At 51.5% G+C, this 25,916-nt stretch overlaps 14 protein-coding genes across 14 annotated transcripts; 4 read left to right on the top strand and 10 right to left on the bottom strand.

The window, feature by feature from the left end:
- Positions 1-139: 139 nt before the first annotated feature.
- On the bottom strand, positions 140-1,018 carry HETIRDRAFT_115092 (uncharacterized protein; the record flags this gene model as incomplete). Its single annotated transcript, XM_009544336.1, has 1 exon — positions 140-1,018. One exon carries the CDS (start codon positions 1,016-1,018, stop codon positions 140-142), a length of 879 nt encoding a protein of 292 aa, XP_009542631.1.
- A 2,149-nt stretch (positions 1,019-3,167) lies between these two features.
- HETIRDRAFT_309486 (uncharacterized protein) lies at positions 3,168-3,386 on the top strand (the record flags this gene model as incomplete). Its single annotated transcript, XM_009544335.1, has 1 exon — positions 3,168-3,386. A coding segment is annotated over one exon (219 nt), but the record flags the coding sequence as incomplete, so codon positions are not given.
- A 990-nt stretch (positions 3,387-4,376) lies between these two features.
- Positions 4,377-4,715, bottom strand: HETIRDRAFT_310460 (uncharacterized protein; the record flags this gene model as incomplete). Its single annotated transcript, XM_009544334.1, has 1 exon — positions 4,377-4,715. A coding segment is annotated over one exon (339 nt), but the record flags the coding sequence as incomplete, so codon positions are not given.
- A 92-nt stretch (positions 4,716-4,807) lies between these two features.
- HETIRDRAFT_311080 (uncharacterized protein) lies at positions 4,808-5,959 on the bottom strand (the record flags this gene model as incomplete). Its single annotated transcript, XM_009544333.1, has 1 exon — positions 4,808-5,959. One exon carries the CDS (start codon positions 5,957-5,959, stop codon positions 4,808-4,810), a length of 1,152 nt encoding a protein of 383 aa, XP_009542628.1.
- Positions 5,960-8,379: 2,420 nt separating this feature from the next.
- Positions 8,380-9,024, bottom strand: HETIRDRAFT_43206 (uncharacterized protein; the record flags this gene model as incomplete). The annotated part of the gene is made up of 2 exons (XM_009543478.1): positions 8,380-8,871; positions 8,923-9,024. Coding segments are annotated over 2 exons (594 nt in total), but the record flags the coding sequence as incomplete, so codon positions are not given.
- Positions 9,025-9,246: 222 nt separating this feature from the next.
- On the bottom strand, positions 9,247-9,717 carry HETIRDRAFT_309960 (uncharacterized protein; the record flags this gene model as incomplete). Its single annotated transcript, XM_009544332.1, has 1 exon — positions 9,247-9,717. A coding segment is annotated over one exon (471 nt), but the record flags the coding sequence as incomplete, so codon positions are not given.
- Positions 9,718-9,915: 198 nt separating this feature from the next.
- Positions 9,916-10,650, bottom strand: HETIRDRAFT_414787 (uncharacterized protein; the record flags this gene model as incomplete). The annotated part of the gene is made up of 1 exon (XM_009544331.1): positions 9,916-10,650. The coding sequence occupies one exon, from the start codon at positions 10,648-10,650 to the stop codon at positions 9,916-9,918; it is 735 nt and encodes a 244-aa protein (XP_009542626.1).
- A 93-nt stretch (positions 10,651-10,743) lies between these two features.
- On the bottom strand, positions 10,744-10,917 carry HETIRDRAFT_311270 (uncharacterized protein; the record flags this gene model as incomplete). The annotated part of the gene is made up of 1 exon (XM_009544330.1): positions 10,744-10,917. A coding segment is annotated over one exon (174 nt), but the record flags the coding sequence as incomplete, so codon positions are not given.
- Positions 10,918-10,953: 36 nt separating this feature from the next.
- HETIRDRAFT_424918 (uncharacterized protein) lies at positions 10,954-11,812 on the bottom strand (the record flags this gene model as incomplete). The annotated part of the gene is made up of 2 exons (XM_009544329.1): positions 10,954-11,391; positions 11,483-11,812. 2 exons carry the CDS (start codon positions 11,810-11,812, stop codon positions 10,954-10,956), a joined length of 768 nt encoding a protein of 255 aa, XP_009542624.1.
- Positions 11,813-13,349: 1,537 nt separating this feature from the next.
- HETIRDRAFT_438454 (uncharacterized protein) lies at positions 13,350-14,421 on the top strand. Its single transcript, XM_009544328.1, has 3 exons — positions 13,350-13,685; positions 13,753-14,274; positions 14,332-14,421. The coding sequence occupies exons 1-2, from the start codon at positions 13,683-13,685 to the stop codon at positions 14,053-14,055; spliced, it is 306 nt and encodes a 101-aa protein (XP_009542623.1). The 5' UTR covers positions 13,350-13,682; the 3' UTR covers positions 14,056-14,274; positions 14,332-14,421.
- HETIRDRAFT_432424 (uncharacterized protein) lies at positions 13,350-17,487 on the top strand. The gene is made up of 20 exons (XM_009544327.1): positions 13,350-13,685; positions 13,753-14,274; positions 14,680-14,986; positions 15,043-15,108; positions 15,167-15,237; positions 15,292-15,314; positions 15,374-15,512; positions 15,707-15,907; positions 15,967-15,988; positions 16,041-16,066; positions 16,121-16,136; positions 16,245-16,304; positions 16,366-16,423; positions 16,483-16,523; positions 16,585-16,592; positions 16,643-16,766; positions 16,830-16,845; positions 16,912-17,147; positions 17,208-17,258; positions 17,318-17,487. Exons 2-20 carry the CDS (start codon positions 14,173-14,175, stop codon positions 17,395-17,397), a joined length of 1,647 nt encoding a protein of 548 aa, XP_009542622.1. The 5' UTR covers positions 13,350-13,685; positions 13,753-14,172; the 3' UTR covers positions 17,398-17,487.
- A 351-nt stretch (positions 17,488-17,838) lies between these two features.
- On the bottom strand, positions 17,839-20,521 carry HETIRDRAFT_407686 (uncharacterized protein). The gene is made up of 8 exons (XM_009544326.1): positions 20,414-20,521; positions 20,194-20,343; positions 19,994-20,138; positions 19,522-19,933; positions 19,018-19,468; positions 18,587-18,960; positions 18,300-18,531; positions 17,839-18,240 (listed from the first exon to the last, which is right to left on the bottom strand). The coding sequence occupies exons 1-8, from the start codon at positions 20,455-20,457 to the stop codon at positions 18,084-18,086; spliced, it is 1,965 nt and encodes a 654-aa protein (XP_009542621.1). The 5' UTR covers positions 20,458-20,521; the 3' UTR covers positions 17,839-18,083.
- Positions 20,522-20,703: 182 nt separating this feature from the next.
- On the bottom strand, positions 20,704-23,530 carry HETIRDRAFT_379932 (uncharacterized protein). Its single transcript, XM_009544325.1, has 7 exons — positions 22,984-23,530; positions 22,730-22,926; positions 21,819-22,675; positions 21,663-21,764; positions 21,357-21,612; positions 21,212-21,287; positions 20,704-21,145 (listed from the first exon to the last, which is right to left on the bottom strand). The coding sequence occupies exons 1-7, from the start codon at positions 23,162-23,164 to the stop codon at positions 21,084-21,086; spliced, it is 1,731 nt and encodes a 576-aa protein (XP_009542620.1). The 5' UTR covers positions 23,165-23,530; the 3' UTR covers positions 20,704-21,083.
- Positions 23,531-23,808: 278 nt separating this feature from the next.
- On the top strand, positions 23,809-25,839 carry HETIRDRAFT_457504 (uncharacterized protein; the record flags this gene model as incomplete). The annotated part of the gene is made up of 6 exons (XM_009544324.1): positions 23,809-23,904; positions 23,971-24,085; positions 24,136-24,213; positions 24,282-24,325; positions 24,378-24,889; positions 24,949-25,839. The coding sequence occupies 6 exons, from the start codon at positions 23,809-23,811 to the stop codon at positions 25,343-25,345; spliced, it is 1,242 nt and encodes a 413-aa protein (XP_009542619.1). The 3' UTR covers positions 25,346-25,839.
- Positions 25,840-25,916: the final 77 nt, after the last annotated feature.

The following is a 25,916-nucleotide window of genomic DNA, read 5'->3' as shown; positions in this document are numbered from 1 at the left end:
CCTCGTTACCAACCATGCGGGGACTGCGTTCTAGAGCCGAGTCCCTCTTCTCATCATGGCAGTGGGTACCGGCCCAACGGATTCGAACCGTCGTTTGCCCCGGCAGTTTTACGTCATACCGGACGAGGGCATCTGTCGTTTAAGCTCCACGAGGACGGAGTATAATGGGCGCGGTGTTGGACTCGCTGGAGTCGTATTCAGTGAAGGGGAGAGGGGGTCGGGTTCGTAGCGAAGGACGGATGAGGCCGGGGGGCGCGGGAAGAAGGTGAATGCGGGGGGAGACAGGTGTGAATCGATATACACCTCGTTCCCTGTCGGTTCTCGTGGGGTAGGTCCCCGGCATTGGGCGAAGCGGAGCGCCATTTGAGGCCGTAGACGAGGCACGAGATACCACAGCCGTGGTAGGCATGTGATACTCGGTGGAGGGAGTGGGGTCGTCGGCGGGGTGAAAGGAGTCTCGAAGATTCTGCAAGCCCATGAGTTTTCGCTCTCCAGCGTTAATACGGGCAATGATCGTGCCCTCTTGGATCTGCAGGGCTCGCTGTGCGTGTCGGACAAAACTCCTTTCTTCCTCTAAAATCTCCAACGCCCTCTGAATCTCCGGTCTGGTCGGTCCTGACACAAATTCTGTGTTAGGCGTCCCCTCGATAAGTCCCATCATATACGCAACGGGGGTCGTGAGATAAGTTTCTCTATCCGGAAAGATGACGCCTTCGTTGGCTTCGCGGATCAGAGGGGGCGGTGAGGGAGAGTGGGAAGGTGAAGGTCTATCGAAATCCTCCGTCAGTAGTCTGATCATCTCGTCTTGTCGTCGTTCGTCCTCGTCCAGTCCTTCCAGGTACTCGCTGAATCCTTCTTCCGCCTCCCGCGCTGCTTGTTCTTCGTCTGTGTCCCACGGTACGGACCGTTCTTCTACTACGGACATCTCGGGGGTCGAAGGAATGGAGGGATCGGTGGAGGGCGTTTGCTCGATGAGAGTGTTCTCAGAAGAGAGGTGGGTGGATTCGTTGGAAGGCATGTTCGTTGGGAGGATGAATGAGTGATTGAAGGAATGGGGGAATTGTAATGATTGAATTTGGGTTTTTATACGTTTCTGGTTTTGTTTGTCCGATGTTTGCAAGGGCTGCCCGTAATGGTAGATTATGATGTCGCGCATCGTATGCTTCCAAAAGTTCTTTGGCGTTCCCTAGGTTTGCTCTCGTGACCCATTCGTCCGCGGAGCTCGGGTATCCTTTCCAGTGTACTAGGTATTGATACCCGCGTCCTCGTTTCCTCTTGTCAAGAATTTCTTCGACTTCGTATTCCTCCTGTCCGTCTATGAGGTCGGGTGGTGGCTGTTCGAAGTTGGGGCCGTGAGCTGTTGTTTCTTTGTATGGTGTAAGTAGGGAGGCATGGAACACGGGGTGTATTTTCCATGTCGGCGGGAGCTTTAATCGGTACGTAATTGGCCCTAGTTTTTCTTCTATTTGGAATGGTCCGTGTAATTTAGGGGTTAATTTGTCTTTTGGATGCGTGGTGGTAATGTTTTTTCCCGAGAGCCAAACTTTCTGTCCTGCTTCTAATTTGACTTCATTCTCGGCGGTTTTTCTTTTCATTAGTTCTGCCGCAACTTCCAAGCTGGCCTTCGTTTCTTTTCGGAGTTGGTCTAGCCTTTCCAGCCTTAGCTCCACTCCGGGGATGTCGGACCTTGGTGCGATCTGGGGTACGAAGGTCGGGTTGTAGCCGTACATGAGTTCAAATGGTGATTGGTGCGTGGCTGAGTGTTCCCTTACGTTGTGTGCGAATTCAGCGTATGGTAATAGTTCGGGCCAGTTCGTCTGCTCGTAGTTGCAGAATGCTCGTAGATACTGTTCTAACTCTTGATTTACTCTCTCCGTTTCACCGTCTGTTTCGGGATGATAGGCGGTTGATAACGCTGTCGTGACTCCTAGCTTCTTCCATAGTTCTTTTGTGAATCGAGCGGCAAATTGTGGACCTCTGTCGGAGATGATCTTTTGTGGGAGTCCAAATCGTCTCCAGACGTTTTTCATGTAGAGGTCGGCCGTTCCTTCCGCATCTATGGTCTTGTTGCACGGAGTGTAGACGACTCCTTTAGTGCTTCTGTCCACTGTTACGTGTATTGCGTTATATGGTCCGACTTGTGGAAGATCCGTAATGAAGTCCATGGTGACTGTCTGCCAGGGTCCTTCTGGTATTTCGTTAGGAATGAGTGGAGTGCGTGTGGGGTGTGTGATATTCTTGGTGTATTGACATGTTGCACATCCTGTTACGTACTCTTTTATGAACGTGGACATTCCTGGCCACCAGAAGTTATCGGATACTAGGACATAGGTCTTCCATCTTCCCGGGTGTCCCGCTGCTGGTGAATCGTGGTACATTTTCGTGATTTGTCTTTTAAGTCCGTCGTCTGGTGGAACGTATATTTTTCCCCTGTGCCAGATGAGATCGTCTTCGTAATTCCATTCTTGTAGACCTTTGGAGAGGGCTCTGGGTCCGGATGCTTTGATAAGTTCCATCGCATCTGTTACTTCTTTATCTTTGGCTGTGACTTCTCTTAGCTTTCGTCTCAGCTGGCTATCGAGCATTTCAATTGTTCCTCGTCCCGTTGCACTTTTGACGAACATTTGAGGTTGTAGTAGTACCTGGTTTTTGTTGTCAAATTTTACCCCCTCTTTCAGGTCTGGACGCCTGGACAGAGCATCGGGTCGGTGGGTAACGCCCGGTTTGTGGACGAGGGTGAAGTCGAAGCGGGAAAGGAAGAGTGACCACCGTGCTTGCCGGCGGGAGAGAGTTCGCGCGGTGGAGAAGTACAGGAGGTTCTTATGATCGGACCAGATCTCGAACGGGTGCCGTGCGCCTTCAAGGTATACGCGCCAGTGATCAAGGGCGTGTATTACGGCGAGCAGTTCCTTATCGAAGATGTCGTAATTCCGCTCGGCCGCAGTGAACGACTTGGATAAATAAGCGACTGGGTGCCATCCGTCATGGGGCGTCTCTTGTGACAAGATGGCTCCGGAAGCGAAGTCGGACGCGTCAGTTTCGAGACGGAACGGGCGATTACCGTCCGGGTACACAAGAACGGGAGTTGACGTGAAGCAATGCTTCAGTCGTTCGAATGCTTCGTTCCTTTCGGGGGTCCATTCGAATGGAACGTCCTTCTTCGTTAGGTCGTTAAGGGGTCGGGCTATAGCGGCAAAGTCTTTGATGAACCTGCGATAGAAGTTTCCAAAGCCCAGGAAGGATTGTACTTCCTTCAGGTTCTTCGGAGTTGGCCAGGCAGCGATTCCATCAACCTTGACGGGGTCCATGGATATACTGTCCGCGGAGATGATGAATCCGAGGTATTCGACTGTGTCCGTTTCGAAGGTGCACTTGGAAGGCTTTAGGAATAGGTCATTGTCCAAGAGTATCTGCATAACTTGGGTTGTCACGCGTCGGTGTTCTTCGATGGTTTTCGTGAACACTAAGATGTCATCCATGTAGACTGCCAGGACTTGTGCTACGATGAGGTCATGGAAGATAATGTTCATCATTGTTTGGAAGGTGGCGGGTGAATTGCAGAGACCGAAGAACATCACGAGGCATTCGAATAAGCCGAATTTGGTCATGAAGGCTGTTTTCCATTCATCGCCTTCTGCTATGCGGATGTTGTTGTACCCCCATTTTACGTCAAACTTGGAGAAGATCCTCGCCTTCGATTTGGCGATGGTTCTTATTACGTCGTCAATCAGGGGTAGCGGATATTTGTTTTTTATGGTCCATTCGTTTAGTCTCCGATAATCTTGCACCGGTCGTAGACTTCCTTCCTTCTTTTTTACGAAGAAAAAGGGTGACGCTTGCGGGGATTTAGATATCCTAATGGTTCCTCTTTTTAGGTGCTCTTGGAGCATCTCGTGGAGCTGGTCTTCCTCCTCTTCCGTCAGCGGGTACAGTTTACACCCCGTTGGCTCCCATCCTGGTTTCATATCGATCTTATGGTCCCATTGTGAGTGTTCTGGAAGTCGCTGTGAAGCTTCCTGACTGAAGATTTTGGCGAATCGTTTAAGTACGTATGCCGGAACGATTTCCTCGATAGGTCGTTCCGTTTTTGCCTTGTTTGCCTCTTCTGCTAGCTGTTGCGATTTGTTTCCGATGGAACCGATATGAATTGCTTCAAGGGGGTGTACTTCCAATGGATTTTGATAGTACCATTCCTCATAGAATTCGGAGAAGAAGGTATCGTCGATTTCGTCTTCTTCCGGATCGTCTTCTATTCTAGAATATCCGACTGTTCTGTTTTTCCTTTGCTGTGCGGGCGTCAGTGCTTGTATGGTAAACTTGGGCCGGCTGACTAGACATGTGGTAGCGCAGTTTGAAAATGTAAGGCTGTTTTTTGCCCAATTGATTTGTGGGTTATGTTCATGCAGCCAGTCCGTTCCCAAGATCACATTTTCGCCTCCTAGGTTAGTGACTAACAGCTCGCATTGTTCGTCGTGATAGTCGTCCTCTTTGTTTGTCATTCTCATAAGCATGCAGGCTTTGTTGGTGATTTTTCCTCCGTCGTTGGCCGTTCCATCTACGTTGAATACAGGGATAGGTCTGTCAATTTTCTGCGTTGGTATGTTGTTTTTCAAGCAGAATTGTTTGTCGATGAGAAGTCCTTCTGCTCCTGAATCGATCAATACTCGAGCTTCGGTGGTTCCTCCTCTATGTTTCAGATGCACGTTTATTCTCATAGATGATTTCCGATTTGATTTGGTGAGCCGTACAAATGTTTTTACAGGAGGAGTTGGGACAGGTCTACGGTACACCGGAGCCGTAGGCCTAGTTAAAAATCCGATTCCTTTCGCTTGCTCATCTCGCTTAACTCCTGAAGGAGTGCTTCCTGTTCGTCCCACCTCATCTTCCCGATAACCCTTTGGATCTCTTCTCGGCTAATCTCAGGCTCCGTCTCACGTACAGGCGCATCCGGTCCGGGTGCGTGGGCCTGGCGAGCTGCGAGTCGGGCTCGGAACGGGTTAGTCGTCGCCACGCTTCTACCTTGCGTCGCAGTGCCTCCTTGAGGACTGCTTGAAGCTCCTGTCGAGAACGTTCGGCCATAGCTGCTTCCTCCGCCTCCCATCCTGCCGCCGGTCTGAGCCGAGCGGTTCCCCATCGTTCCACTACTCTGTTGAACATATCTAGCTGACCCTTCATGTACCCTAGACGAACCCCTGACAGGGCATTGGTTGGCCATATGTCCTTTTTGACGACAGTAGAAGCACCCACCCTCCATCCTGAGGCGGTTGCGTTCTTCGTCGGTGAGAGTCGTTCTGACCGAATCTACGGCCATGGGTACGACGGAGTTGTTCATGGAGGGGGGAGCGTTGGAGGAGTTGTAGCGGAATGGGTTGTTGGATCGAACAGTAGCTGAGGGTACGGAGCTTTTTATGCTCTGTAGCTCTCTCCATTGATTATCGAACCTTCGGGTGTATTTTACCCAATCATCCATTGTCGTCGGCATGTCAGGGAGTCTGTAAATTTGTTTGAGGATCTCCGGGTGTATGGCGCGACGGAAATAGTCGACGGTGGATTCGAGATCGAATCCACTTTCTCCTGCCGTCATGAGATAGTCCGTGACAAACTCGTCTGCGGACCGCTTTCCCATTCTCATTGTGAATAATTTTTGTCTCGCCTTCTGTTCGAGACTCTCATCTTTGAATGCAGCGGCCAGTTCTTTCAAGAAATCCTTGAACGTTCCCCATACTTTTCTCGTTTCCGTCGGTTTGTACTCCCGAAGTTCCCTATCGAAATAATATTTCTGTGCAAAAAGTGACGCCGTTCCTTCTCTCATGTATGATAGCACCATCAGGGTTTTGTCCTTGTCGGTGTCATACTTGGTTGGGTTGGCGAGGATATACATGTGACATTCGTATATCCATTCCCTATATTTCGACCTCGTGCCATCGAAGTCCTTCGGTTTGTTTCCTCTGTCCGACATTTCGTCTTCGTTGTCTGTGGTGTCTGTTGTCGGCGGAGGGTTCGGTTGTGGGTTTGGGTTTGGGTTTGGCTGGCTTGGTCCTGCTACAGGTTCCGGGTCTTCTTCGTCGACCGGGGTTAATACTCCTGCGGGAATTGGGGTTTCTTCGATATCTTCTTTGGGAATATCGATCGGTGATAGAACAGGTTTTGTTCGGATGGGGGAGTCTACGGTTCTGAGAGGTGCCTTCCTGTCTTCCCAGGGTACTAGCGGGGCGTCGACTGTTTTTCCGCTGTTCTGTCCTCCTACGTAAACCCAGTTTCCCTTGGATGTTCTTCTGATCGGTTGTCCGAAGTGGACGAATGTGTCGGAGTGTTTTAAGTAGTCGGTTCCGTGTGGAACTCGTCCTACGCTTCTTCCTGAATTTTTGGAAGTCGTCTTGTTGGATCAAAGAGCCCGCGCTAGTCTCGACCTGATCAAGGTTCGAGGGTCAAGGCAACAGCAGCTCGTTCTGGCCTGGTACAGTATTTCTGCTTCTGGTATAGTACCGTACGTAACGTCGAGTGCAGTTGTTTCGGTCGTACCTCCACTGGGTTGACTACCAGATAGAAGTATTCTACAACCTGAAACGACCCACACTGAAGTGGAATCGTCCAACCGTTCGCTCGAAGTGTATAGTAACTACTACGGTCGACGGACACTTGTCTTTTGGGACTGCCTAGTGCCGTATGTATCTAGCCGGTGTTCTGCTGCAAAGAAAAGGGTGGAGTAGGATTGTGTGGAGAGGCTATCCAGATGTCACGAACGGCTGTTCGGGACGAGAGGATCCTAGGCCACAAATAAGAGGATTTGGGAGGATGATCGGGACTGATCAGACTAGTGTCTTGCAATCAGAGAAGACTGTGTGAACAGCAGTTCTTAGATTGGACAGAAGTGGATAGCCTAGGGCTTCCATCCTGCGCCGCAGTATCTATAAATATGTACAAGCAGATGCACGGACCAAGTATCAGTGGAACGGGAACGCGAGGTATAGTCGGGAGAAAGGTCCTACGAGTCCTTATCAAGAAGGTGGGAAGAGGTGAGTAAGCATAGGTGAAACGTTTCGTAACATTCGCTGTCATAAGATATGTTGTTGTTATTGTTGTTTGAGTTGCCTTCTGGGTCAAGATTCTTACCTTTGAGTGCAATATGAGGAGCCATAGACATCAAGGTGGAGCAAGGTAAGCTGAATGAGGAGGTAGAAACATTGAGACCAAGGTGTGGAGGTCAGAAACATTCAAGAGAAGCACATGTCAAAACAACAAGTTGTGTTTGCAAAGATGCGTCACTCGCATAGTCGGACTTTGAAATGCATCTTGCTCTTATCCCTTATGTCAAGTGTCACAAATAAGGCACTCAAGACACAGTACATTGTTATATGCACCAAGAATCAGTTCTAATGTCACTATATGCGCTGATTCCCATTATTGACTGGGACTACTGACTACACTTCCTCTATACCTCGTCTTAGGCTTCCTTTTGAGCTGCACATTGGCCGCTTGGGACTCAGTGATGACTGGATGTTGCGCTGACTTTTTCTATGTAAACTTGAATGTGAATTTTATGGACATTCATCCCTGCTCATTGTTTGCATGTTGTTGCATCTTTTTGAAAATCAATGCATGTAGAGGCAACCAATCCCATGGTATGTCCCTATTATTCTCAAACTTTGACCAGTATCTTGACATTCCTTAATGATATCCCCTGATTTAGATACTCTGCCAAATTGAAGTAAGCCACATTCCATGTTGAGTGTGCTCTCTTGGTTTATTGAGGGCGGCTCCTTGCCTGCGGACGTGCTTTGCAATCTGCTGTCAAAGCTTGCAGGCAGGTTGGCTACGGAGATGTCACATGGCACTATGCACATCAAGTGTCTGTGCAATGTGCCTGCATACAGCAGGAAGCCATTGGACCAGCTGAGTGTTCAGGAGTTGCACTCAGTTTTGTGGTAGGTGTTAATTTTTAGAGACTTGGCCACGGCTCTTGTTTCTCAACAACTAAGCAATTTATTGGCACATAGGCTGATGCCACCTTATGCACTATTGGACTGAAGCACAAGCCTAGTCGGAAGCAAGTTTGCAGCTAGAGTCAAAAGAAAGTATAGGAGATCGAACACCAGATCCACAACACAGCACCCAACCAGAAAGCAGCTAGTGTGTGCTGCCTAGGTGATATGGCTTTGTTTCTTTCCTGCCTCTTGGCCTGCATTGATGTGTCTTGTTCTATTTTAAATTCTATGTATCATACAATAGCATGCACAGAAATATAAAGAGATTTGAAGTATATTATTAACTGCCCAGTCCGAAGGGATCTAACCTGAGAATGTAAAGCCTGTTGAGACTGGCCAGACTGGCGAGATCTCATCAGACTGACCAAATCTCACCAGGATGGCCATTTTCATGTTACCCTTCTCGACTCTTACAAGACCGGTGGCGCTTGGTGAGGTTGTATTGCCGCACCTGGCTTACATGGCCTGCCCAGGCCATATCAGGCCATGGAAGATCCACGCGCTTTTCCTGATGTAGCACCTCATCATTATCATGGTCATTGTCATCATCACTATTGTCATCACCGCTGCCTACTCCTCTCATATTCCCGATGTCTATGCCAAGCTTGTCCATGGCAAGATACAATTGCAGAGAATTAGCATCTGGGATCGAGAACATGTGTGGAATCATTGCGACACAAGTCAAAATTGTTTTGACATTGATCACAATGAGGGTGTTATCCCCTTGCGCTTGGCATGCCCAAACAGTACCTGATAATTCTGAAAGCAAAAAAGCATTCTCAAGACTGTAAAGAGAGATGACGGCAAGTGTGTGGATATAGTTATTGACTTTATGCCGGAAGAAATAGAGCACTTCTCTATATCTTAATCTAGCATCAAACATAAACTGCATACAGAGCTTTAGCAAGAAATACAAAAACATGCTTGCACAACTCACCTTCACATTACGACTCATGCGAGATACATTGTTGACAATCTCCTTCCATGTGGTGCGAACATACTGACTGTTTGGCAGATGAAGGCGTCCCCAATGCTGCACACATGAGTCTATGGACCAATCATCCTATATATTAGCATGTCTTGCAATGCCTTGGAAATATGCCTTGATTGCCTCTGCTTCACATAATTGAATTGGCCTTGGCCGATCCTGGTAAGGATGACACAAAATGAATTTATCATAAAGGTCATGGCTTAGGATACTAGGAGAAATGAGACTTGGCTTAGCAGCAAGATTAGGATACATAGCTTTGAGAGCATTGACCTATGCTCGATGCAGCGCATGCTCAGCCAGATTAGCAAATGAGTTCAATGGTTGCTTAATTTCAGCACCCAGGTCTCCCATGGTCCACTCCATGGGAAACTGTGATGAACAGCCAAGAGGACCTAATTGAAAGGTGGCACTGGGTGCGTGTGTAAGAGCGTACATGCATTGCAGGACAAAGTGAAGGCAAGAGACTTTGCACTTGACATAGAGAACTTTGAAGTCATGCACAAAATCTGCCAGCAAGGTTGATGCTTTGAGCAACTGACTATAGGGAATGTGTAGCTGGAATATAATCCACACGCTAGCAGCAAGTTTGCAAAAGTTTTGCCAGCATCTGTCAGAAAGAATACCATGCAGAAGACCAGGACCAAGCCCATAGATGTAATGAAGGAACTCCCAGCACTTGTAACCACTTGAAATCTTCTCAGCCGGATTGCAAGGAGGATGATCAAATGAGCCAGGAAGAAATTGCCTTGCAGTTGCTACATCTTGTCCATGCTGCTTCTAGACATCGCCTACAAGACAAACCTAGTTCTGGGTGCCTTTATTATCACTGTTCTTCCTGTTGCACTCCATCGTACCACGCCAGAGCTTCAATAGGAGGTCCAGGATGTTGAGACCAATGAGGTGCATGATGTTGCCAGGGAATAGTCCTGGAATTGGTAGTCAACATTCTGACGGCATACCGCTGAAGATACTAGGCCTTGATATCCCAGTCTTGAGGCACCGATGTTCATACTTTGCAATAGATGCGGACTGCTGGAGCTGAATGCAGTCATCTTGATATTCTTCAGGAGACCAGACAGGCAGGTTGGCAGGTTCATCATCGCTGTGATTACAGCCATCCTCGTTGTAGTTGTCTGGCTTTAGACAGGCTGAATAGTAATGTGAACCACCTGGTTTTCTGTGTCCTACCTTATTGCAGCCCTTACAACAGCCCTTCTTTCCGTGATGGCTGACACCTCTATAGAGAAGAGATGCTCCAACAGCATCTGCAGTTACAAGAATAATCCATGGGTGAGATGGGTTTGTTGCTCTTCGAGAGACATCCCAAACTTGGAAGCCTTCTTTCTGCAGTGCTGCAACGTGATGAAGACCGGGATACATAAACAAATCTATATTCTTCGGCTTGTTGGGACCAGGAATTATAGCTCTGGGCATCATATATCTCTTCTTGTAGCACTTGTTGGGAGCGAGATTCACCAAGATCCATATGTAAATCCAGCAGTCCGAGGCTTTGTTCTTGTACAGCTGTGCCCTGTCCATTGAAAACATCACGACTATGTCTCCAGGTAGATACCGGCCATGCTGATAAGCATCCCAACAGTCTGAGCCGTGAAGTATATCATCGAAGACTGCGAGCTTTCCTAGAATGTGCAACTCTGCGAGGATAGTCTCCATTTGTTCTTAGAGATAATGCACGGAGGAAGCACCTTCGAGTGAGCGGTATTGTGCTTGGCATTGTGGGCCAAGGGGGTATATATGGAACTGCTGTCAAGGTTTTTTTGTGCCGGTCAAAGCTAAATGCACTTCATCGTACCGAGACTCATAGCATAGAGGACACTTGTCCAGGTCTGCATAGGGACCGGTGTAAGCGATGCAGGTGTTCGTGCACATATCGTGTATGATGGAAGTGATCCCAGTCAACTCAGCAACTTTCTTCTTCACTAGATGATGAGAGAGAATCTTGTCTGTTGGATGACGTCAAAGGCAAGCAGCACGAGACTTGTTGTAAATTTTCTCAGATCCATCTCTGTTGGTGAGAAAGAGATCAATAGAAAGACGAATGTCTGGATCATCAAGCTCAGTGACCTCCTCAAGAGGATGACAAAGTCGCTCAAGTACTCCTGAGTCAAGTTTGTCATCCTCGAGACATGCTGATTTCAATGCATTGATGAATTTGAGTGCAGTGTTTACAGATGGTATGCGGGATGTTTCTGCGTTGTTACCCTTAATGTCGGGCTGCCTCTCCTCTTCCACCAAGTCCTCCAGCGCCTGGATCCCTCTGCCACCTTCAATGCCACCAATGTCTCCAGGGTCTTCAATATCCAAATTCTCAATCAAATCTTCAAGATCCTGGATGGCCTGCTGCAACTGGTCTCTGTCATCTAGCACGGGAAGCGGGGCAGCATTCTCATCTAGCTCATGGTTTCCTTGTTAAGCAATTTCCTGCAATGAAATAGAGTGAGTATAAGATCTATGAACAAACGATAGTGATTGCGGAACTCCCTACCTGGTCAGGATCGATAGGATTCCCATTCTCAACTGTTCCAGCTTGATGTCTTGGATGCATCTGCCCCATATCTGCCATAAGTCCATCTTCATGGAGCCAAGCGTGCTTCCAATGTGTCCAAGTCCTAGTGGGAATTCTATGCAATAGGTTCCGAGCAGATATCTGGCCTACTGCCTGCTGAGCCTCGCGATCTTGTTTGTGCTCATACCAAATTGTCCGAGAGCGCCAAGACTTGCCCTTGTTAAGACAGGCCATGCATCCACAGTAGTAGACATCCGGTTTATTGAGATCTCTGGCCTCTGGAGGACTGTGGGGTTGTATAGGCGGCATGTTGCAGGTTGACCCAAGAAAAGGTCTAGCAACCACGCTCTATTCTTGAGACTTGGAGGACAATGCTAACAAAATGGCACTGTGGATATGTCATGTTTGTGATGTTAAATGAAGAGGAAAGAATGCACCGGTGAAATCAAGGGACTGAGAGGAGTGGTGGCAGTATGCACCCAGCACCGATGCTCACTGGCACTTATTGTGACTTCACTCCACTCCGCTCGTTTCATTTGAACAACACACTCATACCTACTGAACCTATCCCTCCCCTGCCCACAAGCATCAATGGCAACCTGTGCAGCGCGCTCTCATTCTCTCTATTATCCTCTAGGAAAGTGAGGACTTTAAGCACAAGCTCTATGTCACAAAGCGCCACGCAGACCGCTCGATCTACTACTGGGCATACAAAGTGGATCCCCCGCCGCCTCTGCGCCCCTCTTTGTACCGACCCTTTTACACCTGAGCCCACGATTGACATCTGTTGTGCCAGAAAGGCATCCCCGTGTACTGCCCCGTGCTCATGGATAGCTCCATCAGCGATATGCTCTGCTTCCACACATTCAAGCGCTCTGGGCTCAGGCTCGACATCATGCACAACATATGCATGCTCAACAAGCAGGTGCACCGTGCGTGCAAGGTGGGCATGATCATCCTCAGCGGCAGCGCCTGCAAACACTAGATCGCTAACACTATGCTTATCGTGCACACCTTTCCTGCTCTTACACGCCTGCGTGGCTGCTCACTCCTTTGGCTATCATTAGTGTGATGGTGCAGACTATGCTATCTGAATAGCACGTTCCCCGCTTCATCATTTCACGCTCACGCAGCCACCCTGCCACACAAAATTCAGAGCCAGCTCCAAGTCGGTCAAGGTATGTTCCCCTGCAGCCTCCTCCCCCCGCCACCTCCTCTTCCGCTGTCTGCGCTCTGACCCCCACACCGCCGTCTTCACACAGGTATACGCGGATGCGATGCTTGTGTTCCTGCTACTTGTCACGGCAACGTTCGCGCGGGACGTGCCTGCTGCTGCTAATAGTTGACCAAAAAAAGAGGAATTGGTAGGACTTGTCGTGGTGAATGAAGTTGCGCGAGTGGATGTACTCGATCTGCAAAATATGAAACAAGTGCTGAGTTTATCAGATATCACCAGAGAAGACCATACCAGTTGATCGGCTAACAGGAGCACCATCTCGAGACTAAACTTCTCAATGGATACATTGGTTTTAGAGAGTAGCTCCTTCTTGCTCCAAGGCAGAATCCACAATAAATTCAGTTAAAGAAGCTCTCTAATAGATATTTGAAAAGATACAGTCAGCCTTAATTATTGTAAAGTACACTATTCAATTTGATTCGATCTGACCCGAGGGAAACAGATGTAGACAGACTTAACGACAAGAAAGGTTCGAAAATGGTGAGTGCGTACCGAGAAACAAACTCAACTGAGAAAATCCCACGCCGTATCTGATGGCATTCGCTAGCATCGCCAGGACTCGATCTCGTCGCAGCTCAAACGAGGGCGTTCTCACTGGGTATCATCACTCACAACATTCCTTGAATGCGTTCCGTTATGCAACGCCCCTGGTCACAAGGCTGAGCACGTTGGCTGACGGCCCTGAGGCGGTGCGTGATCGTCTGCATGACCTTGATAAGTAACGTTACGCAGCCCATATCCGTGCGCTGCACCTTCAAACGTTTCTGGCTAGCTATACGTATTCCTGCATCGATCCTCTGGCGGGAGATACTGTCGAAGTTCTCGCGCCTCAAATTGTATCCTCTGGTCCAATTGATGATCTTCTGGACGAACGTTTGACAGGTATTCGCTGTGCACTCAGATCACCATGTAGACAAACTTAACGACAAGAAAGATTCGAAAATGGTGAGTGCGTACCGAGAAACAAACTCAACTGAGAAAATCCCACGCCGTATCTGATGGCATTCGCTAGCATCGCCAGGACTCGATCTCGTCGCAGCTCAAACGAGGGCGTTCTCACTGGGTATCATCACTCACAACATTCCTTGATAAGAAACGTTACGCAGCCCATATCCGTGCGCTGCACCTTCAAACGTTTCTGGCTAGTTATACGTATTCCTGCATCGATCCTCTGGCGGGAGATACTGTCGAAGTTCTCGCGCCTCAAATTGTATCCTCTGGTCCAATTGATGATCTTCTGGACGAACGTTTGACAGGTATTCGCTGTGTACTCAGATCACCACAGCCTGCCACAGTCAGCTGTCCATCAATCTAACAAAAGATAATTTACCGTCTTAGGGCGTTGAATGGCCAGACCTGCCAGAACCCTTGATGCTCTAAGCTGCTTTTAAAGGCTTCCACCATACGTGCAACACTCGCCATTCTGAACGCCATGAGGCTCATCCTCATCGCATCTTACAGTTCTCTCGCATGTGCTAAGACGTTGTTGGACCACAACTTGGTTTATAGGTCTCCGTTCCATGACCATCCGCAAGTATGTTGTCCGCTTTTTGCATCTCCTGTTCTTTCTCAAAACTTGTTGGAAACTTAGTTTTCACGCAATGTCCTTGAGATACAAACGCGAACTATCCAGCTTGCACGAAGACAGGTGGAGGCCGCGAGCCAATTCAATGACGACCATTATCCCACCTTTTATGGTGCTGATTTCAGTAATGTTCGTATCAAGCTTTCTCATCTGAATTTGTCTCGATGTCATTCTTATAACATCCAAGAGCCCCTTCGTCTGGAATGGGGGAATCAATTTCACTCACTCAGGTACGTGCCAAGGACATTCGTATGAATCTGCCCCATTATCTGATCGCTAATTGACGCAGTTGCAAGTGTAAGTTGAGTTTGATTCAGAGAAATTCTGTATTATATGTGACTAAAAATGTTGTAGGGCGACCCCTTCGACTCATCTGTCCTCCTTTGGACTCGTGCTGTCCCTGTGACGAACAGTTCTTCGAATGGTCCAGATCAAAGCGTTCCTGTTTGTGTATCATACAAAGTCTTCCAATCTCCTTCTCTATCTGGCTCGCCAATTGACTCCGGAGAAGCTTTCACATCATATGATGTTGACTTCACGGTCAAAGTCGAGGCCACCGGATTGAAAGCAGATACAAAATACTGGTATCTGTTTGCTGACTGCACGAACCCTTCGAGCACCAGTCCAATAGGTGTCACTAGAACATTTGCAACCCCAAATAGTATGTGAGACGATGCAGCATGCCATCATAGATGCTCACACTTCCGATAGCACCAGCTCATCTGGTCAACGGTGGCAAGGAGCTCACACTCGCTGTGTTTTCTTGCTCGCAGTTCCAGCAAGGTGAGACCATCAATTTGATACAGCGCTGGTTTCGTGTGACTTGACGGCCTATGGACAGGTTATTTCAACGCGTACGGGTTTGCGACTCACAACATTTCCGCAGATGTGTTCATTCACCTCGGGGACTACGTGAGTTTGGCATACCGTTCCTTAGAACCGCGAATTCAAAGAAGAGTGCCACAGATCTACGAATCTTTGGGAAATGGGTATGTGTCTGAATGGTTTGGGCTCGACAACATCCAAAGACGCCTTTATGTTTGCATAGTGCAGGAATCGGTAGAGAAGTTCTCGGTCGAGAGCTTGCAACGATCCACGACTATCGTCAACGTCTAAACCAGTATAGAACAGACGTCAGTCTGCTACAGGCTCACCAAAATGCACCATGGATTACTGTTTGGTACGAGGTTTAATTGTCGTTGTTATTTTTGATCAGTCTTAGGATTAATAATCCCCTCTTTCCTTTCTATAATCTCCGTTTAGGGTTAGTCTCAGTACTCCACAGTCTACTAGGTGCTCACGACTTCTATGAATTTTGCAGGACGACCATGAGGTCTATCGAACTTGAACATCAGAAATCCAAGATACTGACTTGAGACAGGTCGCTGACAATGCGTGGAAAGCGGGTACAGCAGACTCGAACGATACTTCCATCGGATGTTCTTTCTCACCATCCGGGGCCTGCTTCACCGACAGAAAGTTGGCTGCTGTCCGAGCGTATCATGAGTGGATGCCTATTAGGCAGGTCGCAGCAGATGATAAGCTGAGGATTTGGCGCAACTTCCGGATCGGCAAGCTTCTTGTAAGCATTGTGTGCTTACTATCGACGTCAGCCGAAAGCCAAAGACTAATGTTCCGTAGGACCTGACAATGCTTGATACTCGTGCGCCACGTTGTGCTGTAGAGAAGGCTATGACTGATCTGTATATCTGCAGGCCAATATGATCGTGATCTTACGGACGTAGGTTTACCCGCTTTTCTCTAGATTCCTGTAGTGCTGAGGGAAAATTGACAGGTCTATTACAATACAGGTAGGTCTAAGTTCGTACCCAATGAACTACTACATGTTCATCTGGAAGTACAGAATGTAAGTACGAGTGATCTGGTATCGATATTTCCGGCAACGTGCCATCATTTAGATGTCAACACAATTGCTGCATACTCAAATCGTTCTCTCATGGGCAATTCTCAAGAAACTTGTGAGGCATTCATTTTCTCTTTACGGTGAAAGTTTGATCACATGCGTGGGGCTATATCCAGGGTTCTTCGACACGCTGTCGCAGTCGAAATCACGGGGATCCACATGGCGCATCGTCGGGTATAACGATTCTGACCCACTGTACTCCCACTTGCCCTGAACTTGGCGTTGCCCTGCAGACAACAGATCGTCTTTACTCAGCTGAACGATTCGGGCGTATGTAAGTGACTGGCTTCATGTGACACGTCCAAAAACTCAGTCCCTGGCACCTTTTGCGATAGTTGACCTGGTGCGTGAACGAGCCTCAACCTCCAATTTGACGCTGAAACTTTGCCGTAGGATGCCTGGGACGGCTATCGTGCGAACCGACGACGTGTTCTAGATCATCTCTACAAGAACAAAATTGACAACACGATCATCTTATCCGGGGATAGTCACGCCAACTGGGTATCTGATCTCGCCCGTGAGTGTAAGGGCCTCTTCTTCCGCTAAGCCATTCATGTCAAGCGCAGGGTCCGCATGACAGATCCGAACGATACACGGCGAGTGCCAGCTCTCATCAACGCCTCGGATGCCCGTAGTAGCGCCTGCTTACCATTTTCATACAGATATGACCCTACGACTGGACAGGGTGCAATAGGGGTCGAGTTTGCCGGAACAGCGGTCACATCGAGCTCAGTGTTCGGTAATGATATCCAGCCTGCTGCTGCCAATGCTATCTCCGAAGTATATGTGACGGCCAATGACGAATTGCAATGGAGCGAAGGGTCCTATCGTGGCTTCTTCACCCTCACCATCAATACGTCTACGCTTACCGCGACATACTACGCCATGAAAGACATCAGTCCGTTCTACTCCTTTCCTTTTCCAGCGCTTCGAAATTTGATCGCGGTTTAACCACTAGGCTCCCCGAATCTAAACGGCTTCGCGAGTGCCCAATTTATTGTAAGAAACGGTAAGTGTTTGGGATCCCTGCCTTGACAACAGGTGCTCACATCGCCGCACCCCTCGCAGGCGCCAACAAGCTCTCCCGTCCTGTGGCCGGTGGCCAAGTCAATGCGGGCGTCTTGAAGAGTAGCGTGGTCGGCAAATGAAGCGACAGCGCAGTCGGATGCTCGGATTATGCAAAGATGTTTCTTGGTGTTGTAGGCGCTCTTCTTGGAAATGTTATACGCTCGAACCTCTCGCTCGAAGATAAACCGTCTGTGGAGATCAGATATGAAAGTTTAATGGCATGTATGACAGACTAATGACCTGGTATCATAGGGCGGGATCAAGCTGTAACGACAAACGCGTCGATGTTAGGGTATCACTGGACTTGGGTTTATGGGTTCATGCTGAATGCAGGTCATCCTGAGTTACATGTCACAGACCACATTGAGGACGGAATGCGAAGCGCTCTCGAAGTGCTCAATTGCAGAATCGCACAACGATGAGAAAAAAAAGTTCACCTGTGCACATTTCTGGATTTTTTTTCTACCTCTTTGTTCTGACGACAACAGCATGGGATGGCCATAGATTTGAAGTCCTCTGCAAAGACAGTAAAGGCCGCGGGCGCAAACACATACCACGTGCAGCAGCCACCAACGTTTTCCATTTGCACACTCCAGCTCAAACAGACAAACGACGGTGAAGGGAAGAGATTCTTGTTCTATGCAATGCGAATCGTAACGTACACATATGAGTCATTACTTTTGATCGTTACAGTGAGTCCACGAATAGCTAGCACAAAAAGATGCGAGAACACGATGATAGCAACCGACGAAAATCAGAAAAGCCCCTAGTCGACCTCCTCGACACTGGGGCCTTCCTCACCGCCAGCACCGCCGGCGCCGGGGAAACCGCCTGGTGCACCACCTGGGAAGCCGCCAGGAGCACCGCCTGGGAAGCCACCAGGAGCAGCACCTCCAGCGCCGTAGAGCTTCTGCATGATAGGGCTGGAAAAAATGCAGCGTCAATACGGGAATCATGACGGATCGAAGAGAGATGAACATACTTAGCGACAGCCTCGAGCTCCTTCTGCTTGCTCTCGTACTCGTCCTTCGAAGCCTCCTGCGAAGCGTCAAGCCATGAGATGGTCTCGTTGACGGCAGTCTCGAGCTTGGCCTTGTCAGCGGCCTCGAACTTGTCGGCGAGCTTCTCATCATTAAGAGAGTTGCGGAGGTTGTACGAGTACGATTCGAGGCTGTTCTTCGACTGGATGCGAGCAGCGGCCTCCTCATCCTCGGCTGAGTAAAGAAGTGTGGGCGACTCGTTTGCGCTGCAGATTTTGGATTAGCTCACCCTTGTACTTCTCGGCATCGTTGACCATCCGCTCGATCTCCTCTTTCGAGAGACGACCCTTATCGTTCGTGATCGTGATGCGATTTGACTTTCCGGTGGTCTTGTCGGACGCCGAAACGTTGAGGATACCGTTGGCATCGATATCGAAGGTGACCTCGACTTGAGGGACGCCACGGGGTGCGGGGGGAATGCCGGAAAGCTCGAACTTGCCGAGGAGGTTGTTGTCCTTGGTACGCGCACGCTCACCCTCGTAGACCTGGATGAGGACACCGGGCTGGTTGTCGGAGTAGGTCGAGAAGATCTCAGACTTCTTGGTCGGGACGGTAGTGTTACGCTTGATGAGGGCGGTCATGACACCACCAGCCGTCTCAATACTAAGGCGACCTTGTCAGCCGTCGTTTCCGCTAGGAAAGCACAATTCAAAGACCTACCCGAGCGACAGGGGAGAAACATCGAGGAGGAGCAAGTCCTGGGTCTTTTCCGAGGTATCACCGGAAAGGATGGCAGCCTGGACGGCGGCACCGTAGGCGACAGCCTCGTCGGGGTTGATGCTCTTGTTGGGCTCCTTGCCGTTGAAGAAGTCCGAGACGAGCTTCACGATACGGGGGATACGAGTCGAGCCACCGACGAGGACAATCTCGTGGACGTTGGCCTTGTCGATCTTGGAGTCGCGGAGGACCTTTTCGACGGGCTCGAGGGTGGAGCGGAAGAGATCCTGGCAGAGCTCCTCGAAACGGGCACGGGTGAGGGAGGTGTAGAAGTCGATGCCCTCGAACAGGGAGTCGATCTCGATGGAGGTCTGAGCGGCGGACGAGAGGGTGCGCTTGGCACGCTCGCAAGCGGTCCGCAGGCGACGGAGGGCACGGGGGTTCGAGGACAAATCTAAAGATGCAAATCAATATCTGATCGAGATGCCGATAAGATTGATCGCCTACCCTTCTTGAACTTGCGCTTGAACTCCTGGACAAAGTGGTTCACGAGGCGGTTGTCGAAGTCCTCACCACCCAAGTGGGTGTCACCAGCAGTGGCCTTGACCTCGAAGATACCCTCCTCGATGGTAAGAAGTGACACATCGAAAGTTCCTCCTCCGAGATCGAAGATGAGGACGTTGCGCTCGCCGGTCACCTTCTTGTCGAGACCGTACGCAATGGCGGCAGCGGTGGGCTCGTTGATGATACGAAGGATGTTCATTCCGGAGATGGTTCCGGCGTCCTTGGTAGCCTGGCGCTGCGAGTCGTTAAAGTACGCGGGGACCGTCACGACGGCGTTCGTGACGGTCGTGCCGAGGTAGGACTCAGCGGTCTCCTTCATCTTCAAGAGAACCATCGAGGAGATCTCTTCGGGGGACTAAACCATCGAGTTTCAGCAAGAAGAAAATCGCCTTCAAATCGCCAAGATGCCACTCACGAAGTCCTTGCTCTCGCCACGGTACTGGACCTCGACGTAGGGCTTGCCACCCTTGCTGATAACCTTGAAAGGGAAGTGCTTGATATCGGCTTGGACCTCAGCATCCTCGAACTTGCGTCCGATGAGACGCTTGGCGTCGAAGACACTAGAAACGACATCATGAGCGACAAGGCCGATCCGACGTCTGGAGAATAACGTACGTGTTGATGGGGTTCATCGCCACCTGGTTCTTTGCGGCATCACCGATAAGACGCTCGTTGTCGGAGAAGGAGACATATGAGGGAGTCGTGCGGTTACCCTGATCGTTCGCGATGATCTCGACACGGTCGTTCTGCCACACACCCACGCAACTACAACGCACGGCGGTCAGCAACGATGCGCACGCAAGAGCAAAGATAAAAAAGCTGCGACTGTACTCACGAGTAGGTGGTGCCGAGATCGATACCAATAGCTTTTCCGGCCATTGCAGGAGTTGTTTTGTGGGTGAGGGTGGGGAGGTTGAGATGGAGAGATGGGTGAGGATAATACAGAGACTGGTGAAAACAGGAGTCCCATCTTGCGCAATCTTTTATACGGCTTGTTGTTCCGTCCCCTTCCAGGACCTTCTTTGGACGTTCCAGTCGTTTCCACACCGCTTCCACAGCGCCTGACGTCAGCCACACCCACGCTCCCACTTGCCTGCATGTTCGAGAAGACGCACAACCCAACGCGAACTGGTCAAAGGAGGGTGGTATTCGGCTAGGTATGTGAATATTGACGGTGTACGTGAAATGTACGCTTTCTACGATACATGAAGTGGACGGAGCTTTGACTGGACCACAAAGAATACGAGACGCAGCTGTCTGTTTACATCTGAGAGAGATCGACTCCATGGGACAAGACGGACAGGATAGGAAAAGCTGAGACATCGTGTAGAGGACGATGCGCGAGCGATGCAAAATAAATGGAGAAAAGCCGGGATAGAAATCGTGCGCCGTAAGGGGGAGAAAAAGTCTGAAGATTTGCAATATCAGCTGGTGAATAAAACCTCGATGAGCCTCGCCGCCCGGGTCGAGCCCCCTCTTATGTCCCGCGCCTCAGCGCTCGACACTCAGTGTGGAGGGTCATCCAGACTTTTGTGCGCTTGCAGGTCGCGCAGTACTGTAGGGTCAACTGGCGCGCGGTCGACGAAGCATCAGACTCTGAACAACTTTCGCATCTAGATTATCGGAAGCTGACCTGGCAGGACGCTTTTTCTGCGGACATGGGGTCCTTGAGTTACAGGTGACTCGGCCCCAACCTCTGGCAACGGTCGCTGCACAGAACAGAACGTGCTCAGGTCAGTCCCTCAGCCAAACATGTGCAGTCGCTGCGTTCCACTGACATCCAGTCCCGGATCCGCCATCGGGACCCGTTCAATTCCACTGTCATCAAGCTCGTGTGGGACCTCCCCATCGATCGACACCGCGTTCAACTCCATCGACAGATCCATGATGTCTGAATCCTCCACCGGAAGCGGTGGCGGCGGCGACGGTTCGTCCTCGTCAAAGTTCTCTGGTAGATGGCCGTTCGCGTTTTGAGCGGCCTTCTCGCGGAGCCTTTTCCACCCTTCGTACCGTTCGACGGCGTGTTGCTGTTCCCTACGGGGCGCATGAGGGGAAGACACGGATTTGGAAAGGAGATTACGAACTCGATTTTCTGCTGCTTGTAGTGGTGCGTCGTCTCGTCGAACAGTTCCGGGCTGATCTCCATGAACATCTTGAGCGCGTTGTACACCATTCCGTGTATTGTCCTGTGCATCGCGATGAGCGAAAGGCTTTCTCGCGCAGGGTGAGTATATGCTCACCGATTCCAATGCGACTTGGAATTCTGGTACAAGGCCGGGAACACGATCGGCAAGATCACCGCCATGTTGTCGGTCATCAAATTGACGATGTACTCGTTGTTCCAATAATACAGGGCGCGCTCTGCGACCTGGAAATGCTGGCTGTTTATGCACCGCGCGAGTTGCTGGAACAGAGGCATCTGTATCTTCTGGAACTCGGCAAAGTCGATGACGTCCAGTATCTCTTCCACCTCGCTGAGGAACATCACCTCTTTCGGCGAGTTCACTTTCGGCCAGTACTTGAGCAGGCCCAACACGACGTCCTCGGCCAAGGCGCTGTCCTTCTCCAAAAACTGGACGACGCAGTAGGCGAGTTGTGGATGATACATCGACAGACTCTTGACCTTGTGCAGGGGGATGAGGACGCGCATGAGGAAGGCCTTGTGCTCCTCCTTGAGCGGCAGAGCGAAGCCGTTGATGATGGACCCCAAGATCTCTAGTAACTCCGCGATGCCGTTGTGTCGTTCGGTCTCATAGATGAAGTGATAGAAGACGTTGTTGATCGACCGGCGGATGGGGGCACGGAGGTTAAGGAACTTGCCATAGATTCGATGCAACGTCGTTTTGAGAAAGTCGCGCTCGCGCGGGTCCTCCGAATCGAAGAGCTCGAGGAGATTGAGGACGAAGGTCTGATCAATGTATCGTTTCGCGAGGTTGGTATTGAAATCGGGGCTCTCCACGAATCGGAGGAAAAACTCGTACACGATCTTCAGATGGGGCCAAGCCAGCTCGAGAACCGGCTCGTCCTCTTCGGGGTCGAAGGCATCGCCTGTGGGATTGACAGGAGGGGGTATGGAACGGAAAAGGTTGGTCGCGAACTGTCATGCCAGACTCAGCATCAAGTGATCCGGCGCGGAGTGCCGCATACGTACCATTTTCACGACCTCTGGGTATACGCTCTCGGTGATGACACCGCGCTGGGTGGTAATGTACTCTAGCATCTCGTGTAACGTCTGGGCCTTGATCTGCTTTCCCCTGAGCTCTGAACTGGCATCGTTGAAGTCGAAGAGCACGTGGCACTGGTGGAGCTTCTTGAGGAAAAGCTGCGGACGTTCGTTCGGGGGAGTTTCTGCGAAGATAGGTCAAGGGAGGGAAGCCGAAGAGGTCCGATGATAGAACGGCATACCCATGAACGGGGGAAGGCGCTCGATCTCCACTTTCTCGGTGACAACAAAGCGGCTGCTCCTCTGCTTTCGGGGGGGCTTGCCGACGATGGGGATGGTGTCCTTTGGGCCCGAACGAAGGCGGTTGAGGGTGCTCGCGCGGGGAGGGGTGGCAGAGCCGCCGGGCTCGAGACCGAGGTTCATCCTCTCGGGAGAGGCATAGCCCGGGCGGGGGGCGGGCTCGTTTGGGGCCTCGGCGCTGACGACGACGATGGGCGGTGCGGGCTGGGTCTTGTCGTTGTAGAGATACTTGCGATCTGAGCTGGCTGCGGACGAGTTGGCGGGCGAAACGGAGCGGACAGAAGAAGCGGTGTTCTGCAGGGACGGGAGGGAGTGATTGCTGTTGTTATTATTGGAGAGATTGGATAGGCTTGCGACGGCGGAGGGACCTGGCTGGGGGAGAGGCTTTGAGGTGTTGGGAGGGGGGGCGGCATGGAGCGAGGAGGTGGAAGAGGAGGCGGAACTGGGAGCTGATTTTGAGTCTTTATTCTTGGACGAGCTGGAGTCCTTCCTGTTAAGCTGGGGACGGCGGGGAGAGTGAGCACACGGGCAAAGGGAGCGGGGGCGACGGGTTGGAGAGTTACCAGGGTCTTCTTGAAGCTTTTCATTGCGAAGGAGGACGTTCAGCGAGAGGCTGGGAGACCCGCTAAGGAGCGAGAGGAGGAAGGACAGTTTGGAGACTGTCGCAGTCGACGGCTGTAGACTGGATCGATGGGTGACCGTGACGCCTGTGACAGACCGTGCGTGACAGACGGTCTCTGCGTCCAAGCCAAGTTACCTTCACACCGATGCTCAGCGTCGAGCAGCCGTCCAAGCCGTCCCTTCCAACGCCGGCGCTGTCCCGCGAGCGTCCTGTCCGACGGCGAACGGCGCCGACGTTGCGTGTATCCGTGCATGCGAATCCAGATCTCGTGATGTCCGCTGAGCGTAATGTGCAGATATAAATAAAGCCAAGCAGTCCTCCGCGTTCGCCGTTCAACCACGCCCTCGTCCCTGTCCCCGTCCTCGTCCCCTTCCCCGCCTTCGCCCCCCTCTCCGCCCTCGCCCCTCTCCAATGGCCGGTCCGTGCGCCCCCGTCGTCCCCTGCGCTCACAACTGACTTTGCCGTCCTCCAGCCATCTACGCAGTGTACACCTCCCCCACCCATCCCCCCATACCCAACCATCTCCCGACATTGATTGTCACCCCGCACGGTACGCGCATACCCCGCCCCCTCCCCCTTTTGCTCTGACCCCCCCTTCCTCCCTCCCCAACGCTCAAGGCCAGCCCTCCAACATCCTCTACTCCTACCTGCACACCAACTTCGTACGTGACCAGACCTCGTCCCCAGCGCCCCCCCTCGCTCATCACGCCTCAGAACTCTGAGAACTACCTCCTCACGCCCTCGCCCCAAGGCGACCTCTGCGTCGCCAAGCTCTTTCCCCCCCGGCCCAACGCCCCCAACGTCCCCGTCAAGGCCTCCGCCTCCGACCCAGGCCATTCCGCAGCCGGCGCCCGCGTCGTCCGCTGCGAGGCCTCGCGCAACCTCAAGTGGTCCATCACCAACACCGGCGTCATCTCCCCCATCTACAAACTCTCCCTCCCCTCCCCCGATTCCCCCGATCTCCCCCTCTTCCAGGTCTCCAAACCCAACCCCAACGCCGCCTTCTGGTCCATGTTCTACTTCGCCTACGCCGGCCACAACATCCCCCCGAAGCGCATCGAGTTTGGCAAGATTCAGAAGAACCCCCCGGGCCCCAACGGGGGCGGCACGCGCATCACCATCTCGGGAAAGACCCCCGAAGAGAAGGCCGTCTGGCAGACCCTCGGCGAGGGCAACGAGGACTGCGTCGAATGGGTCGTCCTCTGCGCAGCCCTCAACCTCCTCGAGTACGTCCTCCCTCCGGCCCCTGTCCATCGCGGCGCTAAACCGCTCGCCCCGCCCGCAGCGACGAGATCATAAAGGCAGCCGAGAAGAACCCTCCCCCGCCCGCCGCAGCGCCCATGCCCAACGGCGCCCCGATGCCCGGCCCGGGCCAAGGCGCGCGCGCCCCCGTCGCCCTGCGCGACCCCGGCTCCGTCCCGCCAACAGGCGGTCCCGCCATGCAGTCGATGCGCGGTCCCCCTCCACAGAACGGCCACCCGGGCCCAATGGGTCCAGGACCCGGCGGTCGCCCGCCCCAAGGCTACCCTCCTCCGCAGGGCTACATGCCCGGCCAACCGCGCCCAGGCATGATGCCGCCGCCTGGCGGCCCTGGTCCCGCGGGTGCCTATCCCCCGCGCGGCCCCCCGCCACCCCAGCAGCAGCAGCAGCAGCAACCCCAGCAGCAGCAGCGGCGTTTCTGACCCGCTCGCTCTCACCCGTCCTCTCATCACCGAGCATCGAACTCTACACCTCACGACCGGCTGTTTCCCGTAGCCTTGCACCGCCCCAAGTCCACATGGACCCATTGTACACTGTTGCGTGTTTTTAATCCCTCGCGTCGACTGTCTGTTTTCTTTTTCTGAGCACGGTAGTAGCCTCTCTCTTCCTCATGTCCTCCATATGTCTCTTTCTTGGGTCCCGAGTGTTCATGGCCACTGACCGGTGTTGGACCGCCGGTCGAGGTGCGGTGCGTCTGGCCTGGCAGCCAGCGCCATTTCCTTTTTCGTTTTCGTTTTCTTCTTTCTTTCTTGTATGTAACATGCCTCGATGGCTGTCCGCAGGCAACGTCCATGTCGAATTGCCAGGGTCCACGTTCAGTAGCATAAATACTGTTATACCCGTATCCGGCTGAATAGTTGGCGCCGTCGGTGTGACCGCACACACCTCGCACGCCGAGAAAAAAGATTAACTTCCATTGCATGCGTTCCGAGGCGTTCCGTCGACGAGAATAATAATATACAACCCATACTAGTTTGAATGAAAAAGGGTGGT

Source organism: Heterobasidion irregulare (genome assembly GCF_000320585.1).
Source record: "Heterobasidion irregulare TC 32-1 unplaced genomic scaffold scaffold_02, whole genome shotgun sequence".
Taxonomy (NCBI): domain Eukaryota; kingdom Fungi; phylum Basidiomycota; class Agaricomycetes; order Russulales; family Bondarzewiaceae; genus Heterobasidion; species Heterobasidion irregulare.
Note: the sequence above shows the minus strand (reverse complement) of the source record. Positions and strands in the feature narration are given on the sequence as shown.

Bases quoted from the DNA above. Each gene is read 5' to 3' on its own strand.
- HETIRDRAFT_432424 (XM_009544327.1), top strand. From the start codon at position 14,173: ATGAGGCTCATCCTCATCGCATCTTACAGTTCTCTCGCATGTGCTAAG. The intron at 15,908-15,966 runs GTAAGCATTGTG...AATGTTCCGTAG, and splicing joins TCCGGATCGGCAAGCTTCTT to GACCTGACAATGCTTGATAC. The intron at 16,424-16,482 runs GTATAACGATTC...GTTGCCCTGCAG, and splicing joins TCCACATGGCGCATCGTCGG to ACAACAGATCGTCTTTACTC.
- HETIRDRAFT_407686 (XM_009544326.1), bottom strand. From the start codon at position 20,457: ATGGCCGGAAAAGCTATTGGTATCGATCTCGGCACCACCTACTC. The intron at 20,344-20,413 runs GTGAGTACAGTC...CGTGCGTTGTAG, and splicing joins GATCTCGGCACCACCTACTC to TTGCGTGGGTGTGTGGCAGA. The intron at 19,934-19,993 runs GTGAGTGGCATC...TCGATGGTTTAG, and splicing joins GTGGCGAGAGCAAGGACTTC to TCCCCCGAAGAGATCTCCTC.
- HETIRDRAFT_379932 (XM_009544325.1), bottom strand. From the start codon at position 23,164: ATGAACCTCGGTCTCGAGCCCGGCGGCTCTGCCACCCCTCCCCGCGCG. The intron at 22,927-22,983 runs GTATGCCGTTCT...CTATCTTCGCAG, and splicing joins GCGCCTTCCCCCGTTCATGG to AAACTCCCCCGAACGAACGT. The intron at 22,676-22,729 runs GTACGTATGCGG...CTGGCATGACAG, and splicing joins ACCCAGAGGTCGTGAAAATG to TTCGCGACCAACCTTTTCCG.